The sequence below is a fragment of the Vulpes lagopus genome, chromosome 6, assembly GCF_018345385.1.
Source record: "Vulpes lagopus strain Blue_001 chromosome 6, ASM1834538v1, whole genome shotgun sequence".
NCBI classification, from domain to species: Eukaryota; Metazoa; Chordata; class Mammalia; order Carnivora; family Canidae; genus Vulpes; species Vulpes lagopus.
In genome coordinates this window covers 13,552,336-13,575,226 of record NC_054829.1, presented here as the reverse complement: position 1 = coordinate 13,575,226, position 22,891 = coordinate 13,552,336, and the positions used below count along the sequence as shown (strand labels likewise).

Genomic DNA, 22,891 nt, shown 5'->3' with positions numbered 1-22,891 from the left:
GGCAGGATCTTATTTTGCTTTCTAAAGTTGGGTTGGGCATAGTGGATGGTAACAGGAAGCCTCAAATGAGTATGTATGTATCTATTTATATTTTTTCAAATGAGTTTTTTTTTTTTTTTAAGATTTTATTTATTCATTCACAAGAGTCACAGAGAGACAGGCAGAGACACAGGCAGAGGGAGAAGCAGGCTCCATACAGGGAGCCTGGTGCGGGACTCATCCCAGGACTCCAGGATCATGCCCTGGGCCAAACAAAGGCAGGCACTAAACTGCTGAGCCACCCAGGCTGCCCTCAAATGCGTTTTTAGAGGCACTTTGTTACTCATCCCCTGTTAGATCCCTTTTCCTGCTTTTCTCCTTGAAGTGATGTTTGCTGCCCTCTAGTGAACCAACTGGTTTTCAGGTGGCGTTTGGGTGAGGATGTGCTGTTCTTCCTCATGATTTATGCTGTAAATATCATGTGTTAGCTAGGGCTCTTAATTCTATATGAATCCAAAGCCTTGTAAATCCTAAAAATTATTTTCTGTCTAAAGATTTTAAAGAATTAGATTAAATTTGCAGATGTAGTGAATAAAGGTTCTTCTATAAATTTCAGCAGTTTTTCTTTTTCTTTTGTTATTGTAAACATCTATTTAACTGGGAAACCAAAGGCTATAATTATAAGAACTCTTTTGTAGGGAGTGTGGGGAATCATGTCCACCATCTTATGTCCTTGTATTTCTCATGGCTTATTTGTTGTTTGGCTAGTAAATCAAAGTAAAAATGATCTTTCTTAAACTAAAGCCATGGAAATACATTTCTATTAATGCATTAGAAGACTGTAATATTGTTAAGATGGTGATCCTCTCCAAGTTGATTTATATATTCAAGTCAGTCTGTGTTAAAATCTTGCTGGCTTTTTTTCAGAGATTGGCAAGCTGATCGTAAAAATCAAATGGAAATGGAAAGGACTTAGAATAGCCAAAACTAGTGAAAAATAAGAAAGTTAGAGGATTTATATTTTCCATTTGCAAAATTTACTACAGAGCTATAGTAATTGGCAGTTGCATCAGGATATACAGACAGATCCATAAAAACAAACTGAGCATCTGGAAATAAACTAGTATATTTATGATAAGTTGATTTTCGATAAGGATGCCAGAACAGCTTAGTGTGGAGGATAAATACTCTTTTCAATAAATGGTGCAGGACAACTGGATATCCACATGCAAAGAATGAAGTTGGATCCTTACCTTACGTACATTAAGTCAAAAATAGACCAAAGACCTACATGAAGAGTGAATTTAATAAAAACTCTTAGAAAAAAAATAGGTGTATAAATCTAAATGAGCTTGGATTAGGCAATGGCTTCTCAGATGTGACACCAAAAGCACAAGCAACTAAAGCAACTAAAGAACAAAGGAGATAAATTGGACATTCTATCTAAATTAAAAATTTGGTATTTCAAAGGATACTCTGAAAAGTAAAAGATAACCCATACACTGGAAGAAAATCACTTATCTACTAATAGTCTATTATTAAACCAAGCCCAAGCCCTCATTTCTCTTACTTGTAAATTCCTACCATACCATATCTGTGCACCTGAACTGCATTATTTCCATATATATTTTATTTTAAAGATTTTATGTGTTCATGAAAGACATAGAGAGGCAGAGACACAGAGGGAGAAGCAGGTGGGGCCGGGAGCCTGATATGCGGGACTTGATCCCAGGACCCGGGGATCATGCCCTGAGCCAAAGGCAGATGCTCAGCCACTGAGTGCCCCCGGTGCCTCTTCTGTATGTATTTTTTTTTTTTTTAAGATTTTATTTATTTATTCATGAGAGACACAGGCAGAGGGAGAAGCTGGGACCATGCAAGAAGCCCGATGCGGGACTGGATCCCATGGACCCCGGGTTCACGTCCTTAGCCAAAGGCAGACGCTCAATCGCTGAGCCACCCAGTTGTCCCCTTCTGTATGTATTTTAAAAGAGATTTGTCTGTGATTGTGGGTCCAGTTATCCTCCCTTCCCACCCCGTACAAAGGAAGTGCCAAATACTGCCCTATACTATTTTCAGCAGTAAATGAAGGGATGGAAATCCATCAAATTCATATCATAACCAGGTATAAAGTACTTAATATCATCAGATTAAAGTACTTAATGTCATTATATTAATTTTTACTTCAGATCTTCAGTGCTCCTTGTCATATGAGGTAAATAATAGAAAATTCTTTGTGTGTCCCATGTCTGATTTTAACCAATCAGGAGCCAGAAGTACTTTGTGTGCAATAATAGGGTTTATTGTTTGGAGATGACTTTAAGTAGGACTTACAGGATATAGGGGCTTCATTTTAATTAGGTCTTCTTAGTTGCAGCAAAGAGAATATTGGTCTAGGTTTGTTTAGCATTTTCAAGTTCGAGTTCTGACTCCAGAAATGTACAATCCTATGTTTTTAGTTGTAGATTTTAAAATGTTATTTACTCTTAATACTTTTTAAAGTAACAGCCTTAATCACTTTTTATTTTTGATGAAACAGTTTAATGGGCTGTGAAGGAAAAATTACCAAATATTAAGAGGGAGAGAGAATTTTATGAAAATGTCTTCAAGGTTTCCATCACCATCTTTACCGATTTTCTTCTCACCTGGGCCAATTGACTTAGGTTCTGTAACAAGTTCTTCTTGTTCACTGAATGAGCTAGACAATATTTCCCATCTTTTAAGGAAAATATCAACTGATATCAATGAAATTAAGGGAATGAAAGCAGCAATTTTGACAGTGGAAGCAAATCTTTTTGATTTAAATGTTAGAGTGTCACAGAATGAAGCAAAAATTTCATCTTTAGAGGATAAAATGAATGAATGTTCAACATCATCTGAGTGCAATAAACAATTTGAAGATCTTCAAGAGGAAGTAGATTTTGAATCACAGTCAAGGACTCCTGATGTAAAAATAATCAGTTTCCTTAGAAACATTGAGAAAGGTAAAATTTTTAGTATGTGCTGTCTTCTAGGTAACTCACCCTTGGATCTGGGTCTTTTTTTTGTAACTTGACTAGTTCTCATATGGAGGCAGCAAGTCACAAAACTTGACTTTGTCATGGACCTTTAACAGCAAAATTGGAGTCTACATGATTAACTTAGAAGCCTAGAGGTTACCAGAATTCTCTTTAGTGGGTCTCTGTAAAATGTTTTTTTTTTTTTTTTTTTTTTTTTTTTGTAAAATGGTTTTGAAGGGAGAGGTGACCATAGAGAAAACTTGAAATGGGAGTGAATGGTCCTCTTTCATGTATCTGTCTCATGAGGTTATTTTAAAATGTGTAATTCTTTAATTATTCATTGTGTTAAAGAGAACTGTTGTAGTATTAGAATTAGAAGAGCTACTTTCGTTAATCCCAATATGTATCAGTTTCCCAAGCTGTTTTACAGGAGTGTAACTTGACTAAATGAGCTTTGTGTTTCAGGTCAGCTCATCAGGATTTACTGTGTTTTTACCATGATGGTTTTGGAAAGAATTAACTTTTTTTGACATACAATTTGCGAGTAATATAACATATTTTAAAAGAAAATAGCTGATAGAATTTTGAATTGAGTATAGTGTTTAAAATTAAAAAACTTTGGGCACCTTAAGTTAGCTCAGTCGGTGAAGCATGTGACTAGACCTTAGGGTTGTAGGTTTGAGCCCCACATTGGGTGTAGAGATTACTTAAAAATAAAATCTTATTGATTAATTAATTTAAAAATCCTTTAATGAAACATGGCAGTTGCTTGCCAACTAATGTACTGAGTGAGCAAAGGCTTTCCTTAAAAAACTACAAGTAATAAATATACTAAAAATTCATATTCAGGAATCTTATTAATATTTCTGTATTTGGAACCCTATCAGTCACATCCCTTTATACACTGTACTGTACCACTTAAAGATTTATTTATTTTAGAGAATGTGAGAGGGACCTATGCCAAAACCAAGAGTTAGTTTTGAATTCATGACCCTGAGATCACGATCTAAGCCAAAACCAAGAGTTGGACAGTTAGCTGACTGTGCCACCCAGTCGCCCCTACTTTTAAAGTTTATTTTTAATTGAAGTGTAGGTGACAGTACAAAATTATGTTAGTTTTAGGTGTGCGTAGTGATTCACCATTTTATAGACATTATGAAATTCTCACCAGGATTAAGTGTAGTTAGCATCTGTCACCATATGAAGTTATAAAAATATTATCGACTATATTCCTCAGGTACTTTATATCTCTGAATAACTACAGGTTTGTACCTTTTAATCCTCTTTACCTATTTGCTCCTCTCCTGCTGTAACTACTAGTTCTGTATATTTATGAGTCTGTTTCTGTCTTTGTATTTGTTCATTTGAATTGTGTTTTAGATTCAACATGAGTAGAAATAACATGGTATTTGTTTTCTCTTCTTTCATGTAGCATAGTACCCTGTCTCTGGGTCTGTCTGTGTTGCAAATGGCAAGTTTTCATTTTCTTTTTTTAATGTCTGAGTAATATTTCTGTGTGTTTATGTATATGGGTGTATCATATCTTTATCCATTAATCTGTCAGCGCACCCTGAAGTTACTTCCATATCTTGGTTATTATAAATAATACCATAGTAAACGTAGGATGTATATATATTCAAATTAGTGTTTACATTTTCTTGGAGCAAATACCCGGGAGTAGAATTACTGGATCCTAAGGTATTTCTCTTTTTAACTTTTTTGAAGAACCTCCTTGGTGTTTTCCACAGTGGCTGTACCAACTTCCATTCCCACCAACATTGCATGAACCTTCGCTTTTCTCCACATCCTTGCCAAGACTTGTTATTTTTTGTCTTTTGGATACTGACCATTCTGACACATGTGAAGTGGTATCTCATTTTGGTTTTAATTTGCATTTTTAAAAAGATTTTGAGAGAGAAATCATGAGTGGGAGGAAGCCCAGAGGGAGAGGGAGAATCAGACTGCCAGCTGAGTGGGGAGCCTTACTGAGAGCTTGATCCCAGGACCCCAAGTTAATGACTTGAATCGAAGACAGGCACCTAACTGAGCCACCCAGAGCCCTTAATTTGCATTTTTGATGAATATAGATGTTGAATGTTATTTCATGTGTTAGCCATGTCAATGTCTTCTTTAAAAAAATGTCAGTGGGGCACCTGGGTGACCCATTCAGTTAAGAATCTGACTCTTAAAAAAAAAAAGAATCTGACTCTTGATTTGGCTCAGGTCATGATCTCAGGAGTCCTGGGGTCGAGCCCTGAATCAGGTTCTATGCTCTCAGCATGAAGTCTGCTTAAGATTTCCCCCCCTCCCCCAGTGTTCCTTCCCCCTGCTTGTACTCTCTCTTTCTAAAATAAATCTTAAAAAATATCTATTCAAGTCCTCTGCCCACCCCCCCTCCTTTTTAAAGATTTTATTTGTTTGAGAGAGAGCCTGCTTGTGCAGGCATGAGGGGAGGGGGGAGGAACAGAGGGAGAAGGAGAGGCAGACTCCCCCTGCTGAGCACGGAGCCTGAAGATCTTGACCTGAATCAAAGTCAGACACTTAACCACAGGAGCCACCCAAGTGCCCCGTCCGCCCATATTTTAATCAGATTGGGGGGTGGGATGTTGGTGTTTTATGAGTTCTTTATGTATTTTAGATATTAATCCCTTATTGGATATATCATTTGGAAATCTCTCCCCTCCATTCAGTAAGTTGCCTTTTTTGTTTTATTATTTCCTTCACTGTGTAAAAGTATTTTTAGTTTAGTGTAGACCCAATTGTTTTCCTTTTGTTGCCCTTGCCTAAGTAGATAAATCCAAAGAAATATTGCCAAGAATGATAGCCAAGAAATATATGTATATTTTTAAGGATTTTATCCATTCATTTGACAGCACAAGCAGGGGGAGGGGAGTGTCAGGGAGCAGGAGAATCAGACAAGTCTGATGTGGGACTTGATCCCAGGACCCTGGGATCATGACTTGAGCCAGTGACAGACGCTTAACCAACTAAGCCACCCAGGCGCCTGAACTGCATGTATAGTTGTTGAGTTTTATGATTTCAGGTCAACATTTTATATTACATTAATTCCTTTTGAGTTTATTTTTGCATAGGGTTTAAGAAAGTGGTCCAAATTCATTTTATGTCTTTATGTAGCTGTCCATATTCTCAACACCATTTATTTTTTATTTTTTTAAATTTTTAAAAAAGATTTTATTTATTCATGAGAGACACAGAGGCAGAGACACAGGCAGAGGGAGAAGCAGGCTCCATGCAGAGAGCCCAACGTGAGACTCGATCCCGGGTCTCCAGGATCACGCCCTGGGCTGAAGGTGGCACTAAACCTTTGGGCCACCTGGGCTGTAATAGGCACAGTTTAACAAGAGTATTTTTTTCCCAGTCCATGAGCATTTATATATTTATGTTTATTTGTGTCCTTTTCAGTTTCTTGTATCTGACAGTTTTTTTTCCCAGAGAACAGATCATTCACCTCTTTAGTTACATGTATACCTAGATATTTTATTCTTTTGATGTAATTGTTAATGGAATAGTTTTCTTAAATTTCTCTTTCTGCTTTATTATTAGTGTAGAGAAATACAACAGATCTCTGTATCTTAATTTTGTGTCCTGCAGCTTCACTGAATTCATTTCTTTTTTTTCTTTTTTTGAATTGGTTTCTTCGAATAGTATTTTGGTGGGGTCTTTAGGGTCTTGCATATATGTTATCTATTTCTTTCTTTACAATTTGGGTGTCTTATTTCTTGTCTGATCATTATGGCTAGGACTTCCAGTACTGTATTGAATAAAGGTGGTGAGTGTGAATATCCTTGTCTCGTTCCTGATCTTAGAGGAAAAGCTTGCAGCCTATCACCATTGAGTATAATATTAGTTGTAGGTTTGTTATATATGGCTTTTTATTGTGTTGTGGTATGTCCCCTCTAAACCCAGTTTGTTGGGCAGCCTGGGTGGCTTAGTGGTTTAGTGCTGCCTTCAGCCAAGGGTGTGATCCTAGGGACCCGGGATCGAGTTCCTCGTCAGGCTCCCTGTATGGAGCCTGCTTCTCCCCTCTGCCTGTGTCTCTGACTCTCTCTGTGTGTCTCTCATGAATAAATAAATAAAATAAAATCTTAAAAAAAACCAACCCAGTTTGTCGAGAGTTTTCATCATAAATGGATGTTGGATTTTGTCAAATGCTTTTTCTACGTGTATTGAGATAATCATGATTCTTAGCCTTTACTTTTTTAATTTAGTGTGCCAGGTTGATAGATTTGCAGATATGGAACCATCATTGAATTCCTGAAACATGGCACTTAATCATGGCGAATAATTATTTTAATGCATTGTTGATAACACTTATTATTTATTTATTTTTAAAAGATATTAATTATTTCTTCATGAGAGACACAGAAAGAGAGGCAGAGACACAGGCAGACGGAGAAGCAGGCTGCTCGCAGGGAGCCTGATGTGGGACTTGATCCCGGGTCTCCAAGGTCACACCCTGGGCCGAAGGTGGCGCTAAACTGCTGAGCCACCAGGGTGCCCAATAACATTTGTTTTAATCTGCAAGTGGGTACCTAGTATCCCCTAAGCACTGTTATGGTGGGGGAGGAGGCTTGGAGAAGTGTGGCGTCCTCCCAGCCTTCAAAGAGTTTATCATCAAATTGAAGAGAGAGAAAATCAGTTCTGTGTCACTGCTTTGTCTTATGCCACAGTGTAACTGAGGAAATTATGAACATGTTTAAGAAATCATAAATACTCTCGCTGAATATCTTTTCTTAAATTCAGATGATTGTTTTCATGCTGTTGTAGGATCTGGACTCCAGATTTCTGAGTATCATGACTTGTTCGTTCATTGTTTTCTTTCTTTTTTTTTTTTTAAATTTTTTTTTTTTTATGATAGTCACAGAGAGAGAGAGAGGCAGAGACATAGGCAGAGGGAGAAGCAGGCTCCATGCACTGGGAGCCCGATGTGGGATTCGATCCCGGGTCTCCAAGATCGCGCCCTGGGCCAAAGGCAGGTGCCAAACCGCTGCGCCACCCAGGGATCCCTCGTTCATTGTTTTCTTTGTATCAGTCTAAGCTCATAGTTTGTCTTTTGGGGAACCCTATGATCAGATAACTATGCTGTGTTTTGCAATTTTAGGAGTAGGGGTTGAATTGTAATGGTGAAAGGCCAAGTCAAGTGATGGAGAGGTTTCTCGTCTGGATCTTGTGCTTGGCCATTGCCTGTCAATCCCAGCTCAAGCTCTGGATCCATACAACACCTTCTCCTGGTTTTTGCAGCCTTTTACCTTTATTCTGTCTGAGAAAACTGGCTTCCAGACAAAGGAGAACTAGGAATGTCCTGTAATGCCATTTTTGGTTTAACCCAGAGTACAGGTTTTTGTCTTACAGATCTTTGATCTATTAAGTATTAATAAATTGCATTCTTGAAGCTAATACATTATTTTTAAGATTTTGACTGAACTTAGGAAGATTATTTCAGGCTTCATTTCTGGGAAACTTACATACTGGTATTGTTGGCTTTTTAAGCTTAATAAAGTTTTAAAATTTGTATTCTAGGAACTCAACAGAGGCAGTTATTATCCCGACTGCAAATTGACCCAGTAATGGCAGAAACTCTCCAGATCAGTCAAGGTTGGTAATAATCTTAAATTTTCATTGTAATCTAGCATTTTCAGTTGCTATTTCCATTTCTTACACCTCATTTAATGTATCTTGTATATCTTAGATCCTGCCCTAAGATGCTATACTTAGATTGTGAAACTGTTTTAGGGCCAGGAGACAAGATCTGCATTTTTTTCATGTTTTATGGTGTTTGTATTTTTTGTCTCATTCAAAACTTTCTTGCTTTGGTGCCGTTTTACCTGAGTCCCTGAAATCTGTTGGCGTCACTCTCCTGCTCTAGGGACAGCTTGAATCCCTAGCCTGCCCTCCTTTCTACCTACTTTTCCAATGTCCTGAGCTGCCTTCCTGTCCTGTAGCCTGTTCAGCCTTATCCTCCCTTTCACTTCACTTTAGAATCTCCTCACCAGGACCACATCTTGTGGCTCCAAGAACTTGTTATTCTTAGAGCCACCATAGTTTAATTATTTGCCTGTCTCCCCTACCCTGAACACGGACCCCCTGCCACGGGCTGCTTCAGGGACAAGTGCCTTATTTATCTCTGTCCTCTCAGCGCCTGGCCCCTGGCAGATGCATGTGTAGTCCCCAGTAAATGCTGCCTTAATGAAGGGAGCCATGGGATACCTGCAATCTTAAATTCAGAAGCTTTCTTTTTTCCTGTTCCCTTCTGTTTCCCCTAAACTTGCCCATTGTGGAAGCTCTGGTGCTTTGACCCCTCCCTGTGGCTCTTCTTCCCCTTTGGTCAGGCCTCCACAGTCAGTAGGTATATTCCCTTAACTTCCCTAGTTCTGTCTCAGAAGGAGGAACTTGTCCTCTCTCCAGATTACCTTCCACCCAGATGCCAGCTCCTCCCCCATTGATGAATACTAGAGTGTCATCCTCACACCTGTAGTTTTAGTCTCTGCCTCTCTCCTGGCTTCTCCTTTCTGCCTGTCAAAGTGTTTAGGTACTCTCCATCCTTGATTTTGCCCTGTCATCTCAGCGTTCCATCCTGCTTTGCACATAAGGGTATTTTCTTTCAAAATGTGTGACAGCTAAGTTCTGTGTATGTTGTATCTGCTTCATTGGCACTTGCACATTCTTTTTGTTTCCGTTAATTTTTCTTTTTCTCCATGGTGCACATACAGTTTGAAGCATCTAGTTCTACGAGGCATATGAGTGACTACATTCTTTGCTTATTACTTCCTGTCCTGGTTTTTATTTCTGAGAGCCCTCTTGTTTCTGCATATTCTTTTGCTTATTTTTCACACACTGACTTTATTTCATGTATGCAATATTCTCTGTTATTTCTTTCTTTGAGGATATTAAAGATAATTTGGGATTATTCTCGTGTGCACCCTCCTCCCCCCCGTCTTATTTTCTCAAAGTTGTTTGTTTCAGTTGTCCTTCATGACAGGTTTGCCTCAGATGTCTGGGGATCCTTAGTTGTCTTGTAAGTGGGACACTCAAAAAGCTGATTGGCATTCTGGGTTCATTAGGTTGGAGGGCTTTTGACTTCACATTTGAATACAGATTCTAGGAGGGTCATTTGTTTCTCTTAGGGGTACCCTGAGGTCACTTTTCCTCTTGGACTGGTTAGCTTTTCCAAAGAAAGATCTTTCAAAGTAGTGAATTGGCTAAGTAAGGAATTAGGGGCTGAGTGAGGCACCTCAACTTTAATTACAATGTGATGTTTGCTTAACACCTCCTCCCTGGTTTTTGGAATGGTACTTCTTTCAATGTGGCTGGCGTCCCTTGGTCAAGAGACCCTCTGTTTTGACTTTTTTGAGACTCATAAGCTCCACTCATCTCCAAGGGAGAAAATGATTAGAGGTTATCAGGGAATCTAAGTGCTTTTTAAAATTTTAATATTAAGTATACATTTAGCTTATCTTGTTGCAGCACTATTCTGTCAAAGACCCTGATGCTTCATTTGTAGGCCTCTCCAACATTGACCAACAGGAAAGCAAGGCTCCAATTATTCCAGAAAACCTTGAATATAGAGGTAGGGGAACAGGGATGGTAGGGATCAGAAATGAAGAAAACAGATTTGTAGTTTAGGAAGACAAAACTACTTCTGAAATGGACGCTTGAACATGCCTGCATTGGCCTTGTGACACCTCTGCCTCTTCCCAAGGTCCCTTGTGCTGCGAGTTTCTCGGCCTTTGGAGAATCTTGAGCTCCACATTGAATTGCTTCATTATTGGCTTAAGACTCAGCTTTTGAAGGTTTTATTTTTTCATTTTCAAAATGTAATCTCCTTTTACAGTTATTTTTTAGTTTATTTTTGAGTTAATACAATTTTTACAGTTTATTTTTGAGTTAATACATTAACCCTTTATTGACATTTTAGTGGGGTTTTAAGAGGAAACTAAATGCATGGGTTCAGCCTGCTGTCTGTACCCAGAAGGTGTCACTAACTCTTGCATCTTTCTGCTTCTCCTTGTTTCAGGTGATAACGTGAGCCTTGCAGAGTTGACTAGTGGCTCATGTGGAATGAAAAGCTGTCTTTTCAGTGCCTGCTTTTCTAAACTCTGTAGTATGGGACATGTCATTAAAATGTTTTCTTAAATCTTTGATTGTTTAGCTTCCAGAACTTCACTATCTCTGTTCTTCTCCTAATTCCGTGTTCTCCTTTATCTCTTCCTCTCCTCCTATCCTACTTAAAATGTTAACTTTATCCCATATCCTACCCTTAGCATTATTTTCATTTCTTCTATATTCTCCTGAGATGCAAACTGATAGAACTGCTTTGCCTCAGAGGGCAGGGTGGTGAGAAGGAAGGCAGCAGCCTTGGACTAAATTCTGGACTCTCCCTTTGCTGGCTGGGAGCCCTCTGGGAGCTACTGAAGAGCAGTGAGTGGCATGTGGGTCTCCTGTAACGTAGAAGGGAAGTGTGCTTCCTAGCTCCCTGTGAGGGATGGCGGCCCTGAACATGTGTACCTTGGTTCAGCACTTCTTTCACCCTGTTTGAATGCTGTTTCTCTTCTTACTCTCTTCTCTTAGTTCAACTTCTGAACATCTGAGAGCCCCACAAAGACTTCAAACTAAATAACTCTAAAATTAAAATTTATCCTTGCTGCCTTTTAAATCCTCTCCATCTCCTGTCCTGTTTGCTGGATCCTGTTTCTCTTTTTCTGCTGTCCTCCATTTGCATCTCTCTTTACCCTCTCTGGCCCTTGCAGAGGAAGGCAGCTTTGCTTTGTTCCTGGGATGGGAGTTGGAAATGTAACTGCTGTGAAGTGCCTGTGCTGATGAAGTATGTTCATTGTGTCTTCTCTCCCTCTTGTGTGGGTTCAGATAGGACAGAGTTTGAGAATCTTAATTCATAGCCTCATTGTCAACTGTCAAACTTAATGTTTTTCTAAAAACCCATTTGATCAGGTCATTTCCCCACTTGGAAACCTCTCCTGATTCTTTATGACTTATAGATCAGAATCCATACTCATTGACATTCTTTATGCTTCGGCTTTCCCTGCCACTCAGCCCACCACACACATCCCTCCACTTGCAGCACATTTCTCAGCAGGTCTTAGATTCCTCTTGTCTTATGAGAGTCTCTGCCTTTCTCCATGCAGTTTCCTCTGTCCAACACGCTCTGTTTCTTGTCTGGCTCCCTCTCTTCCCTCTGGTTATTCCTGCGTATTCCTTTCACATCCGCTTCACATGTCGATCATCTTAGGCTTTGTCTTGATTCCCCAGCTGGAGTAGGTTTCCCGTATCCTCCCAAAACCTTGTTCTTACTCCTTTAGGGTTAGCTTTTAGTTTATGCTGTTCTGAAATTGTGTGTACATCTATTTTTCTATTTTTTTTTCTTTGTGTACCCAGCGCAGTGTTCAGTTCTCAGGTTTTTGGTTTGTTCAGTTAAATGAACATGAATGGACATCTTATGGATTTTTGTCTGTTATTTGCCTATTAACCTTAAGAGAAGCACAACTCATTAACTTTTGTCAGTTGATGGCATATTGATAGGTCAACCCTCTGGGCTCTTGGCATATTTTATAAAGTAGTCAGGCTTAAGCATATTATAGATGACATGAGCTGCAGTTATTTGCACTGAAGGTCAGTGTTTTCTTTGCTGTATTTTTTTTTTTTTTAATGCCCGTTCATCTTAAATTCTTTTCCAATGTAGTCTGCATAGAAATTATGCCAGGAGAATTCTTTTCATCAAGATGTGTTCTAAGTGACACTGTGCTAACTGAAGAAAACATATCTTAGAAAACTTTTTAAGCAGTCTTTGTATCATAGTTCTAGGGAATGTGAGAATTTTTCTTTATATTTTTAGAAAATATTGTTGTACTTAGAGTAAGTTTATATTGTTCATGTCCCATTAGCTGCCTCACATAAGAACCTTTCTGTACTGTAATCAGGGAATGTTGATTAGAAGCCCTAGGTAATGGACCGTTAATGAGGAAAGGAATACTTCCTTGAAAAGATGTTTGGCAAAGAATTGCAGTGCTATTCCTGGGTAGAGCCGTTGGGATTTTTCTTTGAAAATAATTACAAATATATGAAAGATTGACATTCTTCTCACGTGTGTGATGTTGGGAATGCAAGGTATATTCAAAAGTAAACATTTATGGCCAATTTTTTTGGCTCAGATTACTATGACATGGAATCCATGGTCCATGCAGACACAAGATCATTTATTCTGAAGAAGCCAAAGCTGTCTGAGGAAATAGTAGTGGCATCAAACCAAGAGTCGGGGATGAAGACTGCAGATACCCTTCGGGTACTTTCAGGACACCTTATGCAGACACGGTAGATGGTTTCTTTTTCTTGTGTAGCTTTTTATGTTGATTAGCTAGTGCAGGTTAACCATTAGTTCCCCGCTTCCCTTCTCCCCATCCTAGCCCCCAGTGTAGAATGCTTTGAGTTAGTCATGAGGCCATGAATGGTAAGCCAAATTCAGTTTCCAGGAATTTCAGTTCATCTTTCTTGTTCAGAAATTCATTAACCTACAAATAAGTTGATGTATGATTTAGTTCTGTAAATAAGATTCTTTCCTTTAAGCACATTCAGGAAATGAAATGTAAAAGTCAGGTGATCAAAATCACGAAATCTCCACACAGAGAGTTAGATTGGGTTGGGCTGATTCTTCCCTTAGAAAATGGAATAAAGGAACAAACATACAGATAATAAAACCGTGTAAATATAGAACTTTTGGCCATTGTGTTCTGAGCATAGATGCTGATTTTTCAGTTTATCCATGTAACCCTATGAAGATCAAATGGACGATGATGTTCAGGGTGGAGGGGATACTATCCTGAGTGCAGCCTGGAGGGTCGCTGGTGGTAATGCCACAGCAATTGGCCGTAGCTCTGGCGTGTTAGCGGAAGCCACCAGGGCTGTACCTGGAAGTCCTACTGAGTTTGTTTGGTGTTTTTCTACTGAAGAGACCACCAACAAGTAAGGGAGCGATAGTTCTGCTGAAGAGCACTGTAGGAGGCTCAGCGTTTTGTGTTTGTTTCCCTAATTCTATGGTATTTTCTATCTGTCTGGCAGAGATCTTGTACAACCAGATAAACCTGCAAGTCCCAAGTTTATAGTGACGCTGGATGGTGTCCCCAGCCCCCCAGGATACATGTCAGATCAAGAGGAGGACATGTGCTTTGAAGGAGTGAAACCTGTAAACCAAACTGCAGCCTCAAACAAGGGACTCAGAGGTCTCCTCCACCCACAGCAGTTGCAGTTGATGAGCAGGCAGCTCGATGACCCAAATGGTAGCTTTTTAAATGGTGTGTTGAGAGCTCAGATTTTCCCTTTCCAGGGTGCTGTCATTGTGCAGGAAATCTGGGACCGGTCTCTTTACCTGGAATGAATATTGGTTGGAGGCTTCGCTTTTATTTGTAATTCAGTAGTGGCTTTTTTTCTTTTCTCAGACAAAACAATGAGTTGCATTTGAGACTGTCCTGTGTGTTTCTTAGTGGGCTGCTGCTCCAGTGCTGTCATGGGGTTCACCTCTTAACCAGGCCTGCTAGTGGATGAACTATCATTCTTGCTACACTGTTTACTTTTTTCCTTTAGAAACTACACTTGTTACTTTCCCCATAACAGCAAGAGTCTCTCCTAATTAACTTGACAAAAAATTGAATTTGGATTTTGATTCTTATTTTACCTCAGTGAAATTCCTTTGAAAGGAGTTTCTCACCTAATCTGTCCAAGATATTGCATGGAAGTTTAGTAAAGACCTTATGTTTAAATTAACTAGTATCAAAGCACATAGTATTTAGAAGTAGGATGAACTTTGTTCAGATAACAGCCTGCTTTTTAGGCAGATGACTCTATATCACTCATTCTTCTCTCCCTGGACCTGGTGTCAGGTGCACATACTGCTGCACATTTTCATCTGTGACGGAGAATGGTAGTTGTGTACTCATATCTTGTAAAATGTTTAGAAACACCTTCATTGGGAGAGGAGAGAGTTACTGAAATTTAAAAATGAATAGTATCAAAGAAAAAACAGTAATGGGGTTTTGATATTTTTCTAGGTTAATCCTCTTGGCAGAGACTTGAAGATGGGTTCAGTACCTTTTTCAGTCACTAAAAAATATAGTCTGTAGTGGGGAGATCGGGAGTGAGTGAGGAGATTATCGCACTGAATACTCTAGGCTGAGTTAATGTCCTCGTTTTGATAGGTGGAGGGAGGAGTTGACAGTCTGACCCTATCAAAAGGAAGAAAAAAAATTTTTTTTAAAGATTTTATTTGAGAGAGAGAAGCATGAGTTGGGATGGGAGGAGGTGGCAGAGGGAGAAGCAGACTCCCTGCTGGGCAGGGAGCCTGATGCAGGGTGCAGGGTTCGACTCAGAACTCTGGGATCATGACTGGAGCTGGCAGCAGATGTCTGACTGAGCCACCTAGGCGACCCAGAAGAAAAAATTTTAAATGATGATAAAAGTGGCTGAGGATTGCCATAGTCCTACAGTACAGATTTCTCCCATTTGTCTCAAATGAGAAAAATTAGGGTCAGCTTTTGTTTGCATGCAGATGTGTGAGTTAGGCTTTACTGGTGTGTACGTCCTCACAGTGCCCCTCTGGAACGTGTTAGACTTCTCGCCTAGGGTTCATGAGTTGTGGCCCTTCTGGAGGGCAGGGTGATGAGCGGCGAGCCTCCTGTACCATTGCTTTGATCTAGGACTCACTGGTTCACTGCTGCCGGAGGATGAAGCTTTGCCGAAGTTAGAGCATAAGTGAGGCCCGAGGGACTCCAAATAACAGTCACAAAGAGGCTCTGGTCTCCCCCCATCCAAGCAGGGAATTTGAAACTTCGTGAGTGCTTTTGCTGGCAAAAGTCCAGTGTTTCAAGGCGGCTATCAGCAGCACTCCCTGCCTTCCCCTGCCCATTGAATGGCCGCACAGATTTTTTTTTTCTTTTTTTCAGATTTTTACTTATTTATTCATGAGAGACAGAGTGAGAAGACAGAGAGGCAGAGACACAGGTTGAGGGAGAAGGGCTCCCTGCAAGGAGCCCGATACAGGACTTGGTCCTGGATCCTGGGAATCATGCCCCGGGCCAAAGGCTCAACTTCTGAGCCACCCAGGTGTCCTGGCAGCACAGATTTTTGTAGCTTGTAGTAAAAAATGAATTTGCTTAATCTTAAACAAAAGTATTAATGGCTTTTGAAGTAAATGTTGGGGAAAACCGGAATCAGACCTCTGTGTATATGATCTAACATTTCTAGTAGAAGGATAATGTTTCCTTGTAAAGTATTTAACTATTTTAATATTGCCCATGAGTATCTGCTCCATTTTCCAACCGACCTGCACTTGGGTGTTCTGTTAAGTTGTTTCATGTGGACTGTGTTCCCATGTATATACTGTAGACTAACGTGTGTTCTTTGGAGGAGGGTAGGACGCCTTTCCACAGGCAGGATATCGGAAACCTTTAAAATTGGAGAAAACAACTCTTCCTGATCATGCAGGATTTTATTGGCCTATAAGGATACTTTTATATCCTGGAGCTAAACAGTGACTACTATTTTAAGGGTAGGATGGAAAACTGTGTATCAGGCATAGTTTTACAGTAGCTCTTTGGTCCTCCTGTCTGGCTCCAGGACTGGGTTTGTGTCTTGGTCTCCTGCAGTGAAGACCGAGGTTGGGTCACTGGATCAGTATGTTCTCAGGATACCGCTACACTGTTAGGTTGCAGTTTTGTTTCCTTCAATCATAAAACTTCTAAGGAAGGCGTTCTTTTCTTTTTGCATAGATAAGGAGACTTGCCCACAGTGTCTAGCTCAGCTAAGCTAGAGTCAGAACTGTCGGATCGCAGGCAAAAGGACTAGAGCAATGTGGTTGAAGTGATACTTGGTTTTATAATTATGAATGTGAACCCTACTATGTAATACCCATGATGGCTTTTTAAAATTTTTTTAAAGCTAGGGTGTCTTGGTTCAGAAGTTGGAGGTCATTATGGTGTTTGGACATGAATTTATTGGGCTATTCTGTTTCAAATATACATCGTTGCCAGTATTTAAACTTGTATGTCATGTAAAAAGGTTTTAAGCTTTCTCTGAATTGGGAGACAATCTGGCAACCTGGGGCCTGCTTTCCCACACACACTGCTGTCTTTGGATACAACCTTCAGAGGGAGTGGCAGGCAGTGAGCCCGTGGATGGTGTGTGCACGTGCTCTCCTGGCTGCTCTTACCCCCCTGGGTTTCCTCCACACCAAGGCTGTCTGCCTCTGATCATCTTAGACCCAGCCCCACTCCCTGCTTGTGATCTGCAGGTCCCTGGAGGTGATGGCATTTTGTGATCCGTTTTAAGCAAAAATACTTTTCCTATTGATGTGAGTTTTTATTATCTGGACTTTGAACTGTGTATATACATCAGTGACTGGGAATGCTTTTGTGTATGATCCACTCATCATGGTGTCTGGACAGGACAATTACTAGCTCACGTGTGTGTATGTGTGTGTGTGCGCGCGCTTGCTTAAGATTCACTTATTTGAGAGAGAACATGAGCAGGGGGAAGGGCAGATTTTCCACTGAACACAGAGCCCGATGGGGGGCTCGATCCCAGGACCCTCGAGATCATGACCTGAGCCAAAGCCGGACACTTAACTCACTGAGCCACCTGGGCGCCTCATTTCATGTTCTTTCTCACCTTGTGTTTGCAGTTTTTCTTTTTATTGGCTCCCTACCTGGCATTCTTCCCTCTCATTTTAATTCAGCTCTGAAGTAATATTGAGCACTGGGGCTTGGGGTGAGAACTTTGGCTCTAGTTGCAGCATCCCTGTCCGCTCTGCTTTTCACAGTGAGAACCGCAGTTGACTTCCTGGTGACCTTTTCTAACAGGCTCTTAACCTGTGTGAACCAGAATATCAGACTCGTTTATTTTGTATGACTGTAGTAAACCTAGAAGATGTAAGATTTTAAGACTGAGTTTTAAATGTATTAAAGGTGCCATGTACTGAATTGATCATACTTCATGAGATATTTTTCTTTCCTTTTCTAGCTGAAATGAGTGAACTGAGTGTGGTCCAGAAGCCAGAAAAACTTCTGGAGCGTTGCAAGTACTGGCCTGCCTGTAAAAATGGGGATGAGTGTGCTTACCATCATCCTGTTTCACCTTGCAAGTGAGTAGCAACAAGCTGATTCTGATTTTCAGGTTAATTTCTAGATCTTAGAGCTTACTCCATTTGTTTTCTGTGAACAAGTTTGACTTGTATACCTGAATGCCGTGACACTTAACCATTGTCCCCCAGAGTAGCACACTTGTGTAATAGAGGTGTGTGTTCGTTTGAGGGAGTGGGGAGGTGGGAGGAGGCTTCTCTGTACCCTTAAGGAGATGTTTCTGCAACTGTCCTGCTCTGTATGTGTTGTTCATAGACCTATTCACAGCTTTTAAGGCACTGGGGAAAAACTAGTTACAGGTCATGACAAAACATTTTGGACTTAGTAGGCTGGTTCAGTGGCATGAGCTTTTGAGAGATGGCTTTTATATTTTAAAAATACGTGTATATTTTTTGGGCCCTAGAGGTGGAATCTCCATATTTTGACTTCCTTATGGAAGTTTTGATGTGAGAATAATTGGATATACATGGAGGTAGACCACAGGATGAGTCTCTCTCTCGCTCTTTTTTTTTTTTTTTTTTTTTTGGTGGTGCTGCTGCACATATGTTATGCTCAGTATATTGAGTTTGCTTCATAAAATATTGCAAACATGGGTCTTAAAGAGTAAGTGGTGTGATTCTTAAAAAAAACACACACAAAAAAATCACCGAGTGATTGTTCATTTGGTCCCTGACTCAACGTTGAAAATCTTTTATTACCCTAGGCTTTGGAACAGACGACCGTGTCTTTTGAAATCTGGCCTCATTTAAAAATTGAGTTTCCCAGGGCACCTGCTGGCTCAGTCAGTAGAGCATGCAAATCTTGATCTCTGCATTGTGAATTCAAGCCCCATGTTAGGCACAGAATATAGTTTAAGAAAAAATGGGAGTTTCCCTTTTTACTATACTGTGTTTCTCAAAACAAGTAGTGATGGAATGTAAGGAACCTCTTTACAAAAAAAACGAATGATGCATTGAGAAGATTAAATGTGAAAAATGTTTTTTGTTTTATAGAGCCTTCCCCAATTGTAAATTTGCTGAAAAATGTTTATTTGTTCATCCAAATTGTAAATATGATGCAAAATGTACTAAACCAGATTGTCCCTTCACTCATATGAGTAGAAGAATTCCAGTACTGCCTCCAAAACCAGGTTAGTGATCCTATTATGTACTACTAAATTTAGGTAAAAAAGGGAAAATGACATTTTGAGTTTAAAAGGGAAAAAAAGGAATAATTTTAGAAATTATGTCAGAATCAGTTAACTTTAACTCTTTAAAGAGTAGGTGTGCCAATTTAGGATCATTCTGAAGTATTTTATTTTATTTTATTTTTTTTTTTTAAATTTTTTATTTATTTATGATAGTCACAGAGAGAGAGAGAGAGAGAGAGAGGCAGAGACACAGGTGGAGGGAGAAGCAGGCCCCATGCACCGGGAGCCCGATGTGGGATTCGATCCCGAGTCTCCAGGATCGCGCCCTGGGCCAAAGGCAGGCGCCAAACCGCCGCGCCACCCAGGGATCCCCTGAAGTATTTTATCTAATGAATATATAGATTTTCTCGTATATTAAAAATGGTTCTCATAAAAACATCGGATTGCATTACAAATTATTCTTCCAAATTTGATCAATCTTTGTCCTCGTTCTTGTCAGCAATTGCAACACCAGCACCACCTTCTAGTACTCAACTGTGCCGTTATTTCCCTGCTTGTAAGAAAATGGAATGTCCCTTCTATCATCCAAAAGTAAGAATTTTCATTTTCCCAAAAATTACTAAAATCAGTGAGAAGTTTTCAGTTCTGAGGCCTGGCAGAGCACTAGCAAATTGAAGGTCATGTCATGTGTGCCCATGGTCTTCCCCCATCTCTTCCCTGCCCCACGTCACTGTTTTTGTTAGGGAGTTAACATTCCGGTCTTGAAGACCTCGAGTTTTCTTAGTTGCATGAGCTCCTGTCTGGTCCTTTCGGGCAGGTGGTCTGAAACTGAGGGCAGGTGGTCTGAAACTGAGGTTCGTATTCTGAGCTCTTAGTGAAACTCCCCTTTGCTTAGTGTTCCCATTCCTCTCTGCCCCTAAAAGTGTGGGTGGTTTGTGGAGTGTTTTTTCCTCCCCACTTCACATCAAACTGAGATGATGAAATCCAGTAGTGCTTGTACTGATGGTCTAAATCATCTGTGTGCTAAAGATGGACGCATCTGCACCTGTTTATTGCTCAGAGTGAATGATCCCTCTGAACTAGAAGCCTGAAGGCTGCCTGAAAGGCCTCACTCCCCCCATCTGCGGTTGGGTGTCAGTGAGGGTGTCCAGGGCTCGGTGGATAGAGGGATGCTGGGCTGATGTGCAGGGTGGAGAGAGGTTTGTATTGTATATGCAAAGATTCTTTTTGAAATTTTACTGTTATTCTTTGACTAGAATTTTGTGTCTGGGGGCAGGGGTGTTCATCTTTCCAGGTCTCAGTATTAAAATACTGTTAGACTGTATATTTGGTGCCAACATATGTTTGTCTCAAATTGCCTTGTTTTTTTTGCATTAGCTTTGCAAACATTGAGACTCTGTTGTTTGTATTTAGCACTGCAGATTTAACACTCAGTGTACAAGACCTGACTGCACATTTTATCATCCCACCATTACTGTGCCACCACGACATGCCTTGAAATGGATTCGACCTCAAACCAGGTAAAGATGAAAGAACAGCTTTTCTAATAGCCACATGTTCTTAAAAAAAATTTTTTTTAAAGATATTTATTTATTTATTCATGAGAGAGACAGAGAGGCAGAGAAGCTCGGCTCCATGCAGGGAGCCTGATGCGGGGCTCGATACTGGGTCTCCAGGATCATGCTCTGAGCTGCAGGCGGCACTAAACCGCTGAGGCACCCAGGCTGCCCTACATGTTCTTAAATTTACAAAGTATACAGATTTGGAGGAAGTGATCATTTTCTCACTTTTGGAAGCTGTTGTTCCAAATTTTGTTTTACCAGCGATTACTTATTCACCTCAATAATCTCCAGATTTGATTTACCTTCTGAATATGTTCTGCTCACAAATCTCCCATCAGTTTTCTTGGCATAAGGATGACATGTATTGAAACTTTCCTAATCCTTTATGTAACTTATATATATTGTTTTTTAAAAATCTGATATTTGTTGTGTGAAAATACTCTTTTTAGGCAGGTATATATGGATGTAAAGCAGTTAATTTTTTTGTTTGTTTGTTTATTCAGTGAATGACACTCAGTCCTCCTTGGCAGAAGATTGTGGAGTTTCCATCTACTGACGAAAATATTCTGCAGAACTTGTCAAATCTTTGAAACTTGGAATATATTGCTTTCATAATATGAAGTTTATTGCCTATCTGAAGTGTCTAATTTTTCAAGTTTGTAAGTTTATTAAGTGGTTTTAACATTGGGTGTTTTTTGTTGTTTGTTTTGACTCTGAAAAGACCATTTAAGGAAAAGCTGAATTCTATTAAAACATTTGAGGCGTATTTGTACGCTGCTATTTCAAGTATCAGCATTTACAATGTGGTGGTGGTGTCAGGACTGGGGCTACAGTGTCACTACTATGTATTTAGAGAGAGGAGCACTTTTATTCTAAAAAGTTGGATTGCATTCACTTTTCTGAAGGATTATCCACTGTGAAAACAGAAGAGTGGCCAAAAGTGCAGAGGCAGCTTAAAACAGTCATTTGTTCCTTTTTAATTTTAAGTGAATTTAGTTTGAAAAGCATGATAATTAATACAGGCTGCTTTGTTTGGTAAATGGTTCTTACCTCCGGATAAAGATGGGTCAGGTAAAAATAGAATGGCCAATGCAAAAAAAGATGAAGAGTTCCTTAAAATGCTTTCATTTACTATTAACATAAACATACACTTTTTAAATAAATATTTGGGGGCTGAATTATCACAAAATTATACAAATTTCTTTTTTTTTTTTTTACAATTCTATATACAGAATGTATCAGAAAACAGACTTTAAACTCACAGGATTAGAGCTATACATATATTCTCACATTCTGAAAAATAACATTTTCAGAAATAACTCCACAGAAAAGTTTTTAATGTAAAAATTGGATTTGAATAGTATATTTTAAATGACTACAGAAATCAGATGGGTAAAACTGAAAAACAGGACTAAACTTTTGGACTATTGATTCAGTACACAGTTTTCTGTATGTGGTTTCTGAAGTAGTTAAGGCAAGAAGTGTCAGATGCTTTAGAAATAAATAACCAACGGATCACTGACCTTAAAGACTGATGTACAGCAGTTATTTTTTTTTTAAACAAAGCTGAAAGTGGTTAGAACAGATTGAATTAATGCAAAAGATAGAAAGACTCAAACATTCTCAGGACCAAATTAAACTAACAACAAAAAGGTTCATGGACTTATTAGTTCTATACCCAAGGGATAACGAAACAGGAGTAAAAGTCCATGTTAAAGAGCATGAAACCAGCAGTCTATGTTGTGGCCGTTGCTTTCCTCTCGGAAGCAGAAAGAACCAGCTATGAAACCATCTATAAGTTGCACTTGGCGGTGCCAGTTCCTAAGACAAAAATATATGAAACCTTAGAAGAGGAACGACTGTGCACAGGAGAGGCTTGGGTGAAGTGAGCATCCCGCTTCGTTCTGAAAAGCTGACTCCTTTGAATTTAAGGCATTTATTCATTCCAGTGCTAAGTTTCTTCTGCAAAGATGTAGTTTAAGTTGTATTTCTAGACACTTAAGTGAACTTTGAGGGCCACTAATTATAAATGGCATTCATAATTCTACAGCAATGGGAAACAGG

General features: G+C 39.6%; 1 protein-coding gene across 4 annotated transcripts in view; it reads left to right on the top strand.

Moving 5' to 3' along the window:
* The window catches only part of ZC3H14 (zinc finger CCCH-type containing 14), a 53,407-nt gene extending 31,814 nt beyond the window's left edge, over nucleotides 1-21,593 (top strand). For 2 of the 4 annotated variants that reach the window (XM_041758320.1, XM_041758317.1), the window contains 8 exons: nucleotides 8,520-8,594; nucleotides 13,163-13,322; nucleotides 14,067-14,299; nucleotides 18,018-18,138; nucleotides 19,129-19,265; nucleotides 19,765-19,856; nucleotides 20,679-20,785; nucleotides 21,331-21,593. In XM_041758320.1, coding sequence (XP_041614254.1) covers nucleotides 8,520-8,594; nucleotides 13,163-13,322; nucleotides 14,067-14,299; nucleotides 18,018-18,138; nucleotides 19,129-19,265; nucleotides 19,765-19,856; nucleotides 20,679-20,785; nucleotides 21,331-21,337 — 932 coding nt within the window. In that variant the 3' untranslated portion in view covers nucleotides 21,338-21,593. The remainder of the gene's footprint in view (nucleotides 1-8,519; nucleotides 8,595-13,162; nucleotides 13,323-14,066; nucleotides 14,300-18,017; nucleotides 18,139-19,128; nucleotides 19,266-19,764; nucleotides 19,857-20,678; nucleotides 20,786-21,330) is intronic. The other 2 variants (XM_041758318.1, XM_041758319.1) reach the window with 2 other exon arrangements.
* Nucleotides 21,594-22,891: the final 1,298 nt, after the last annotated feature.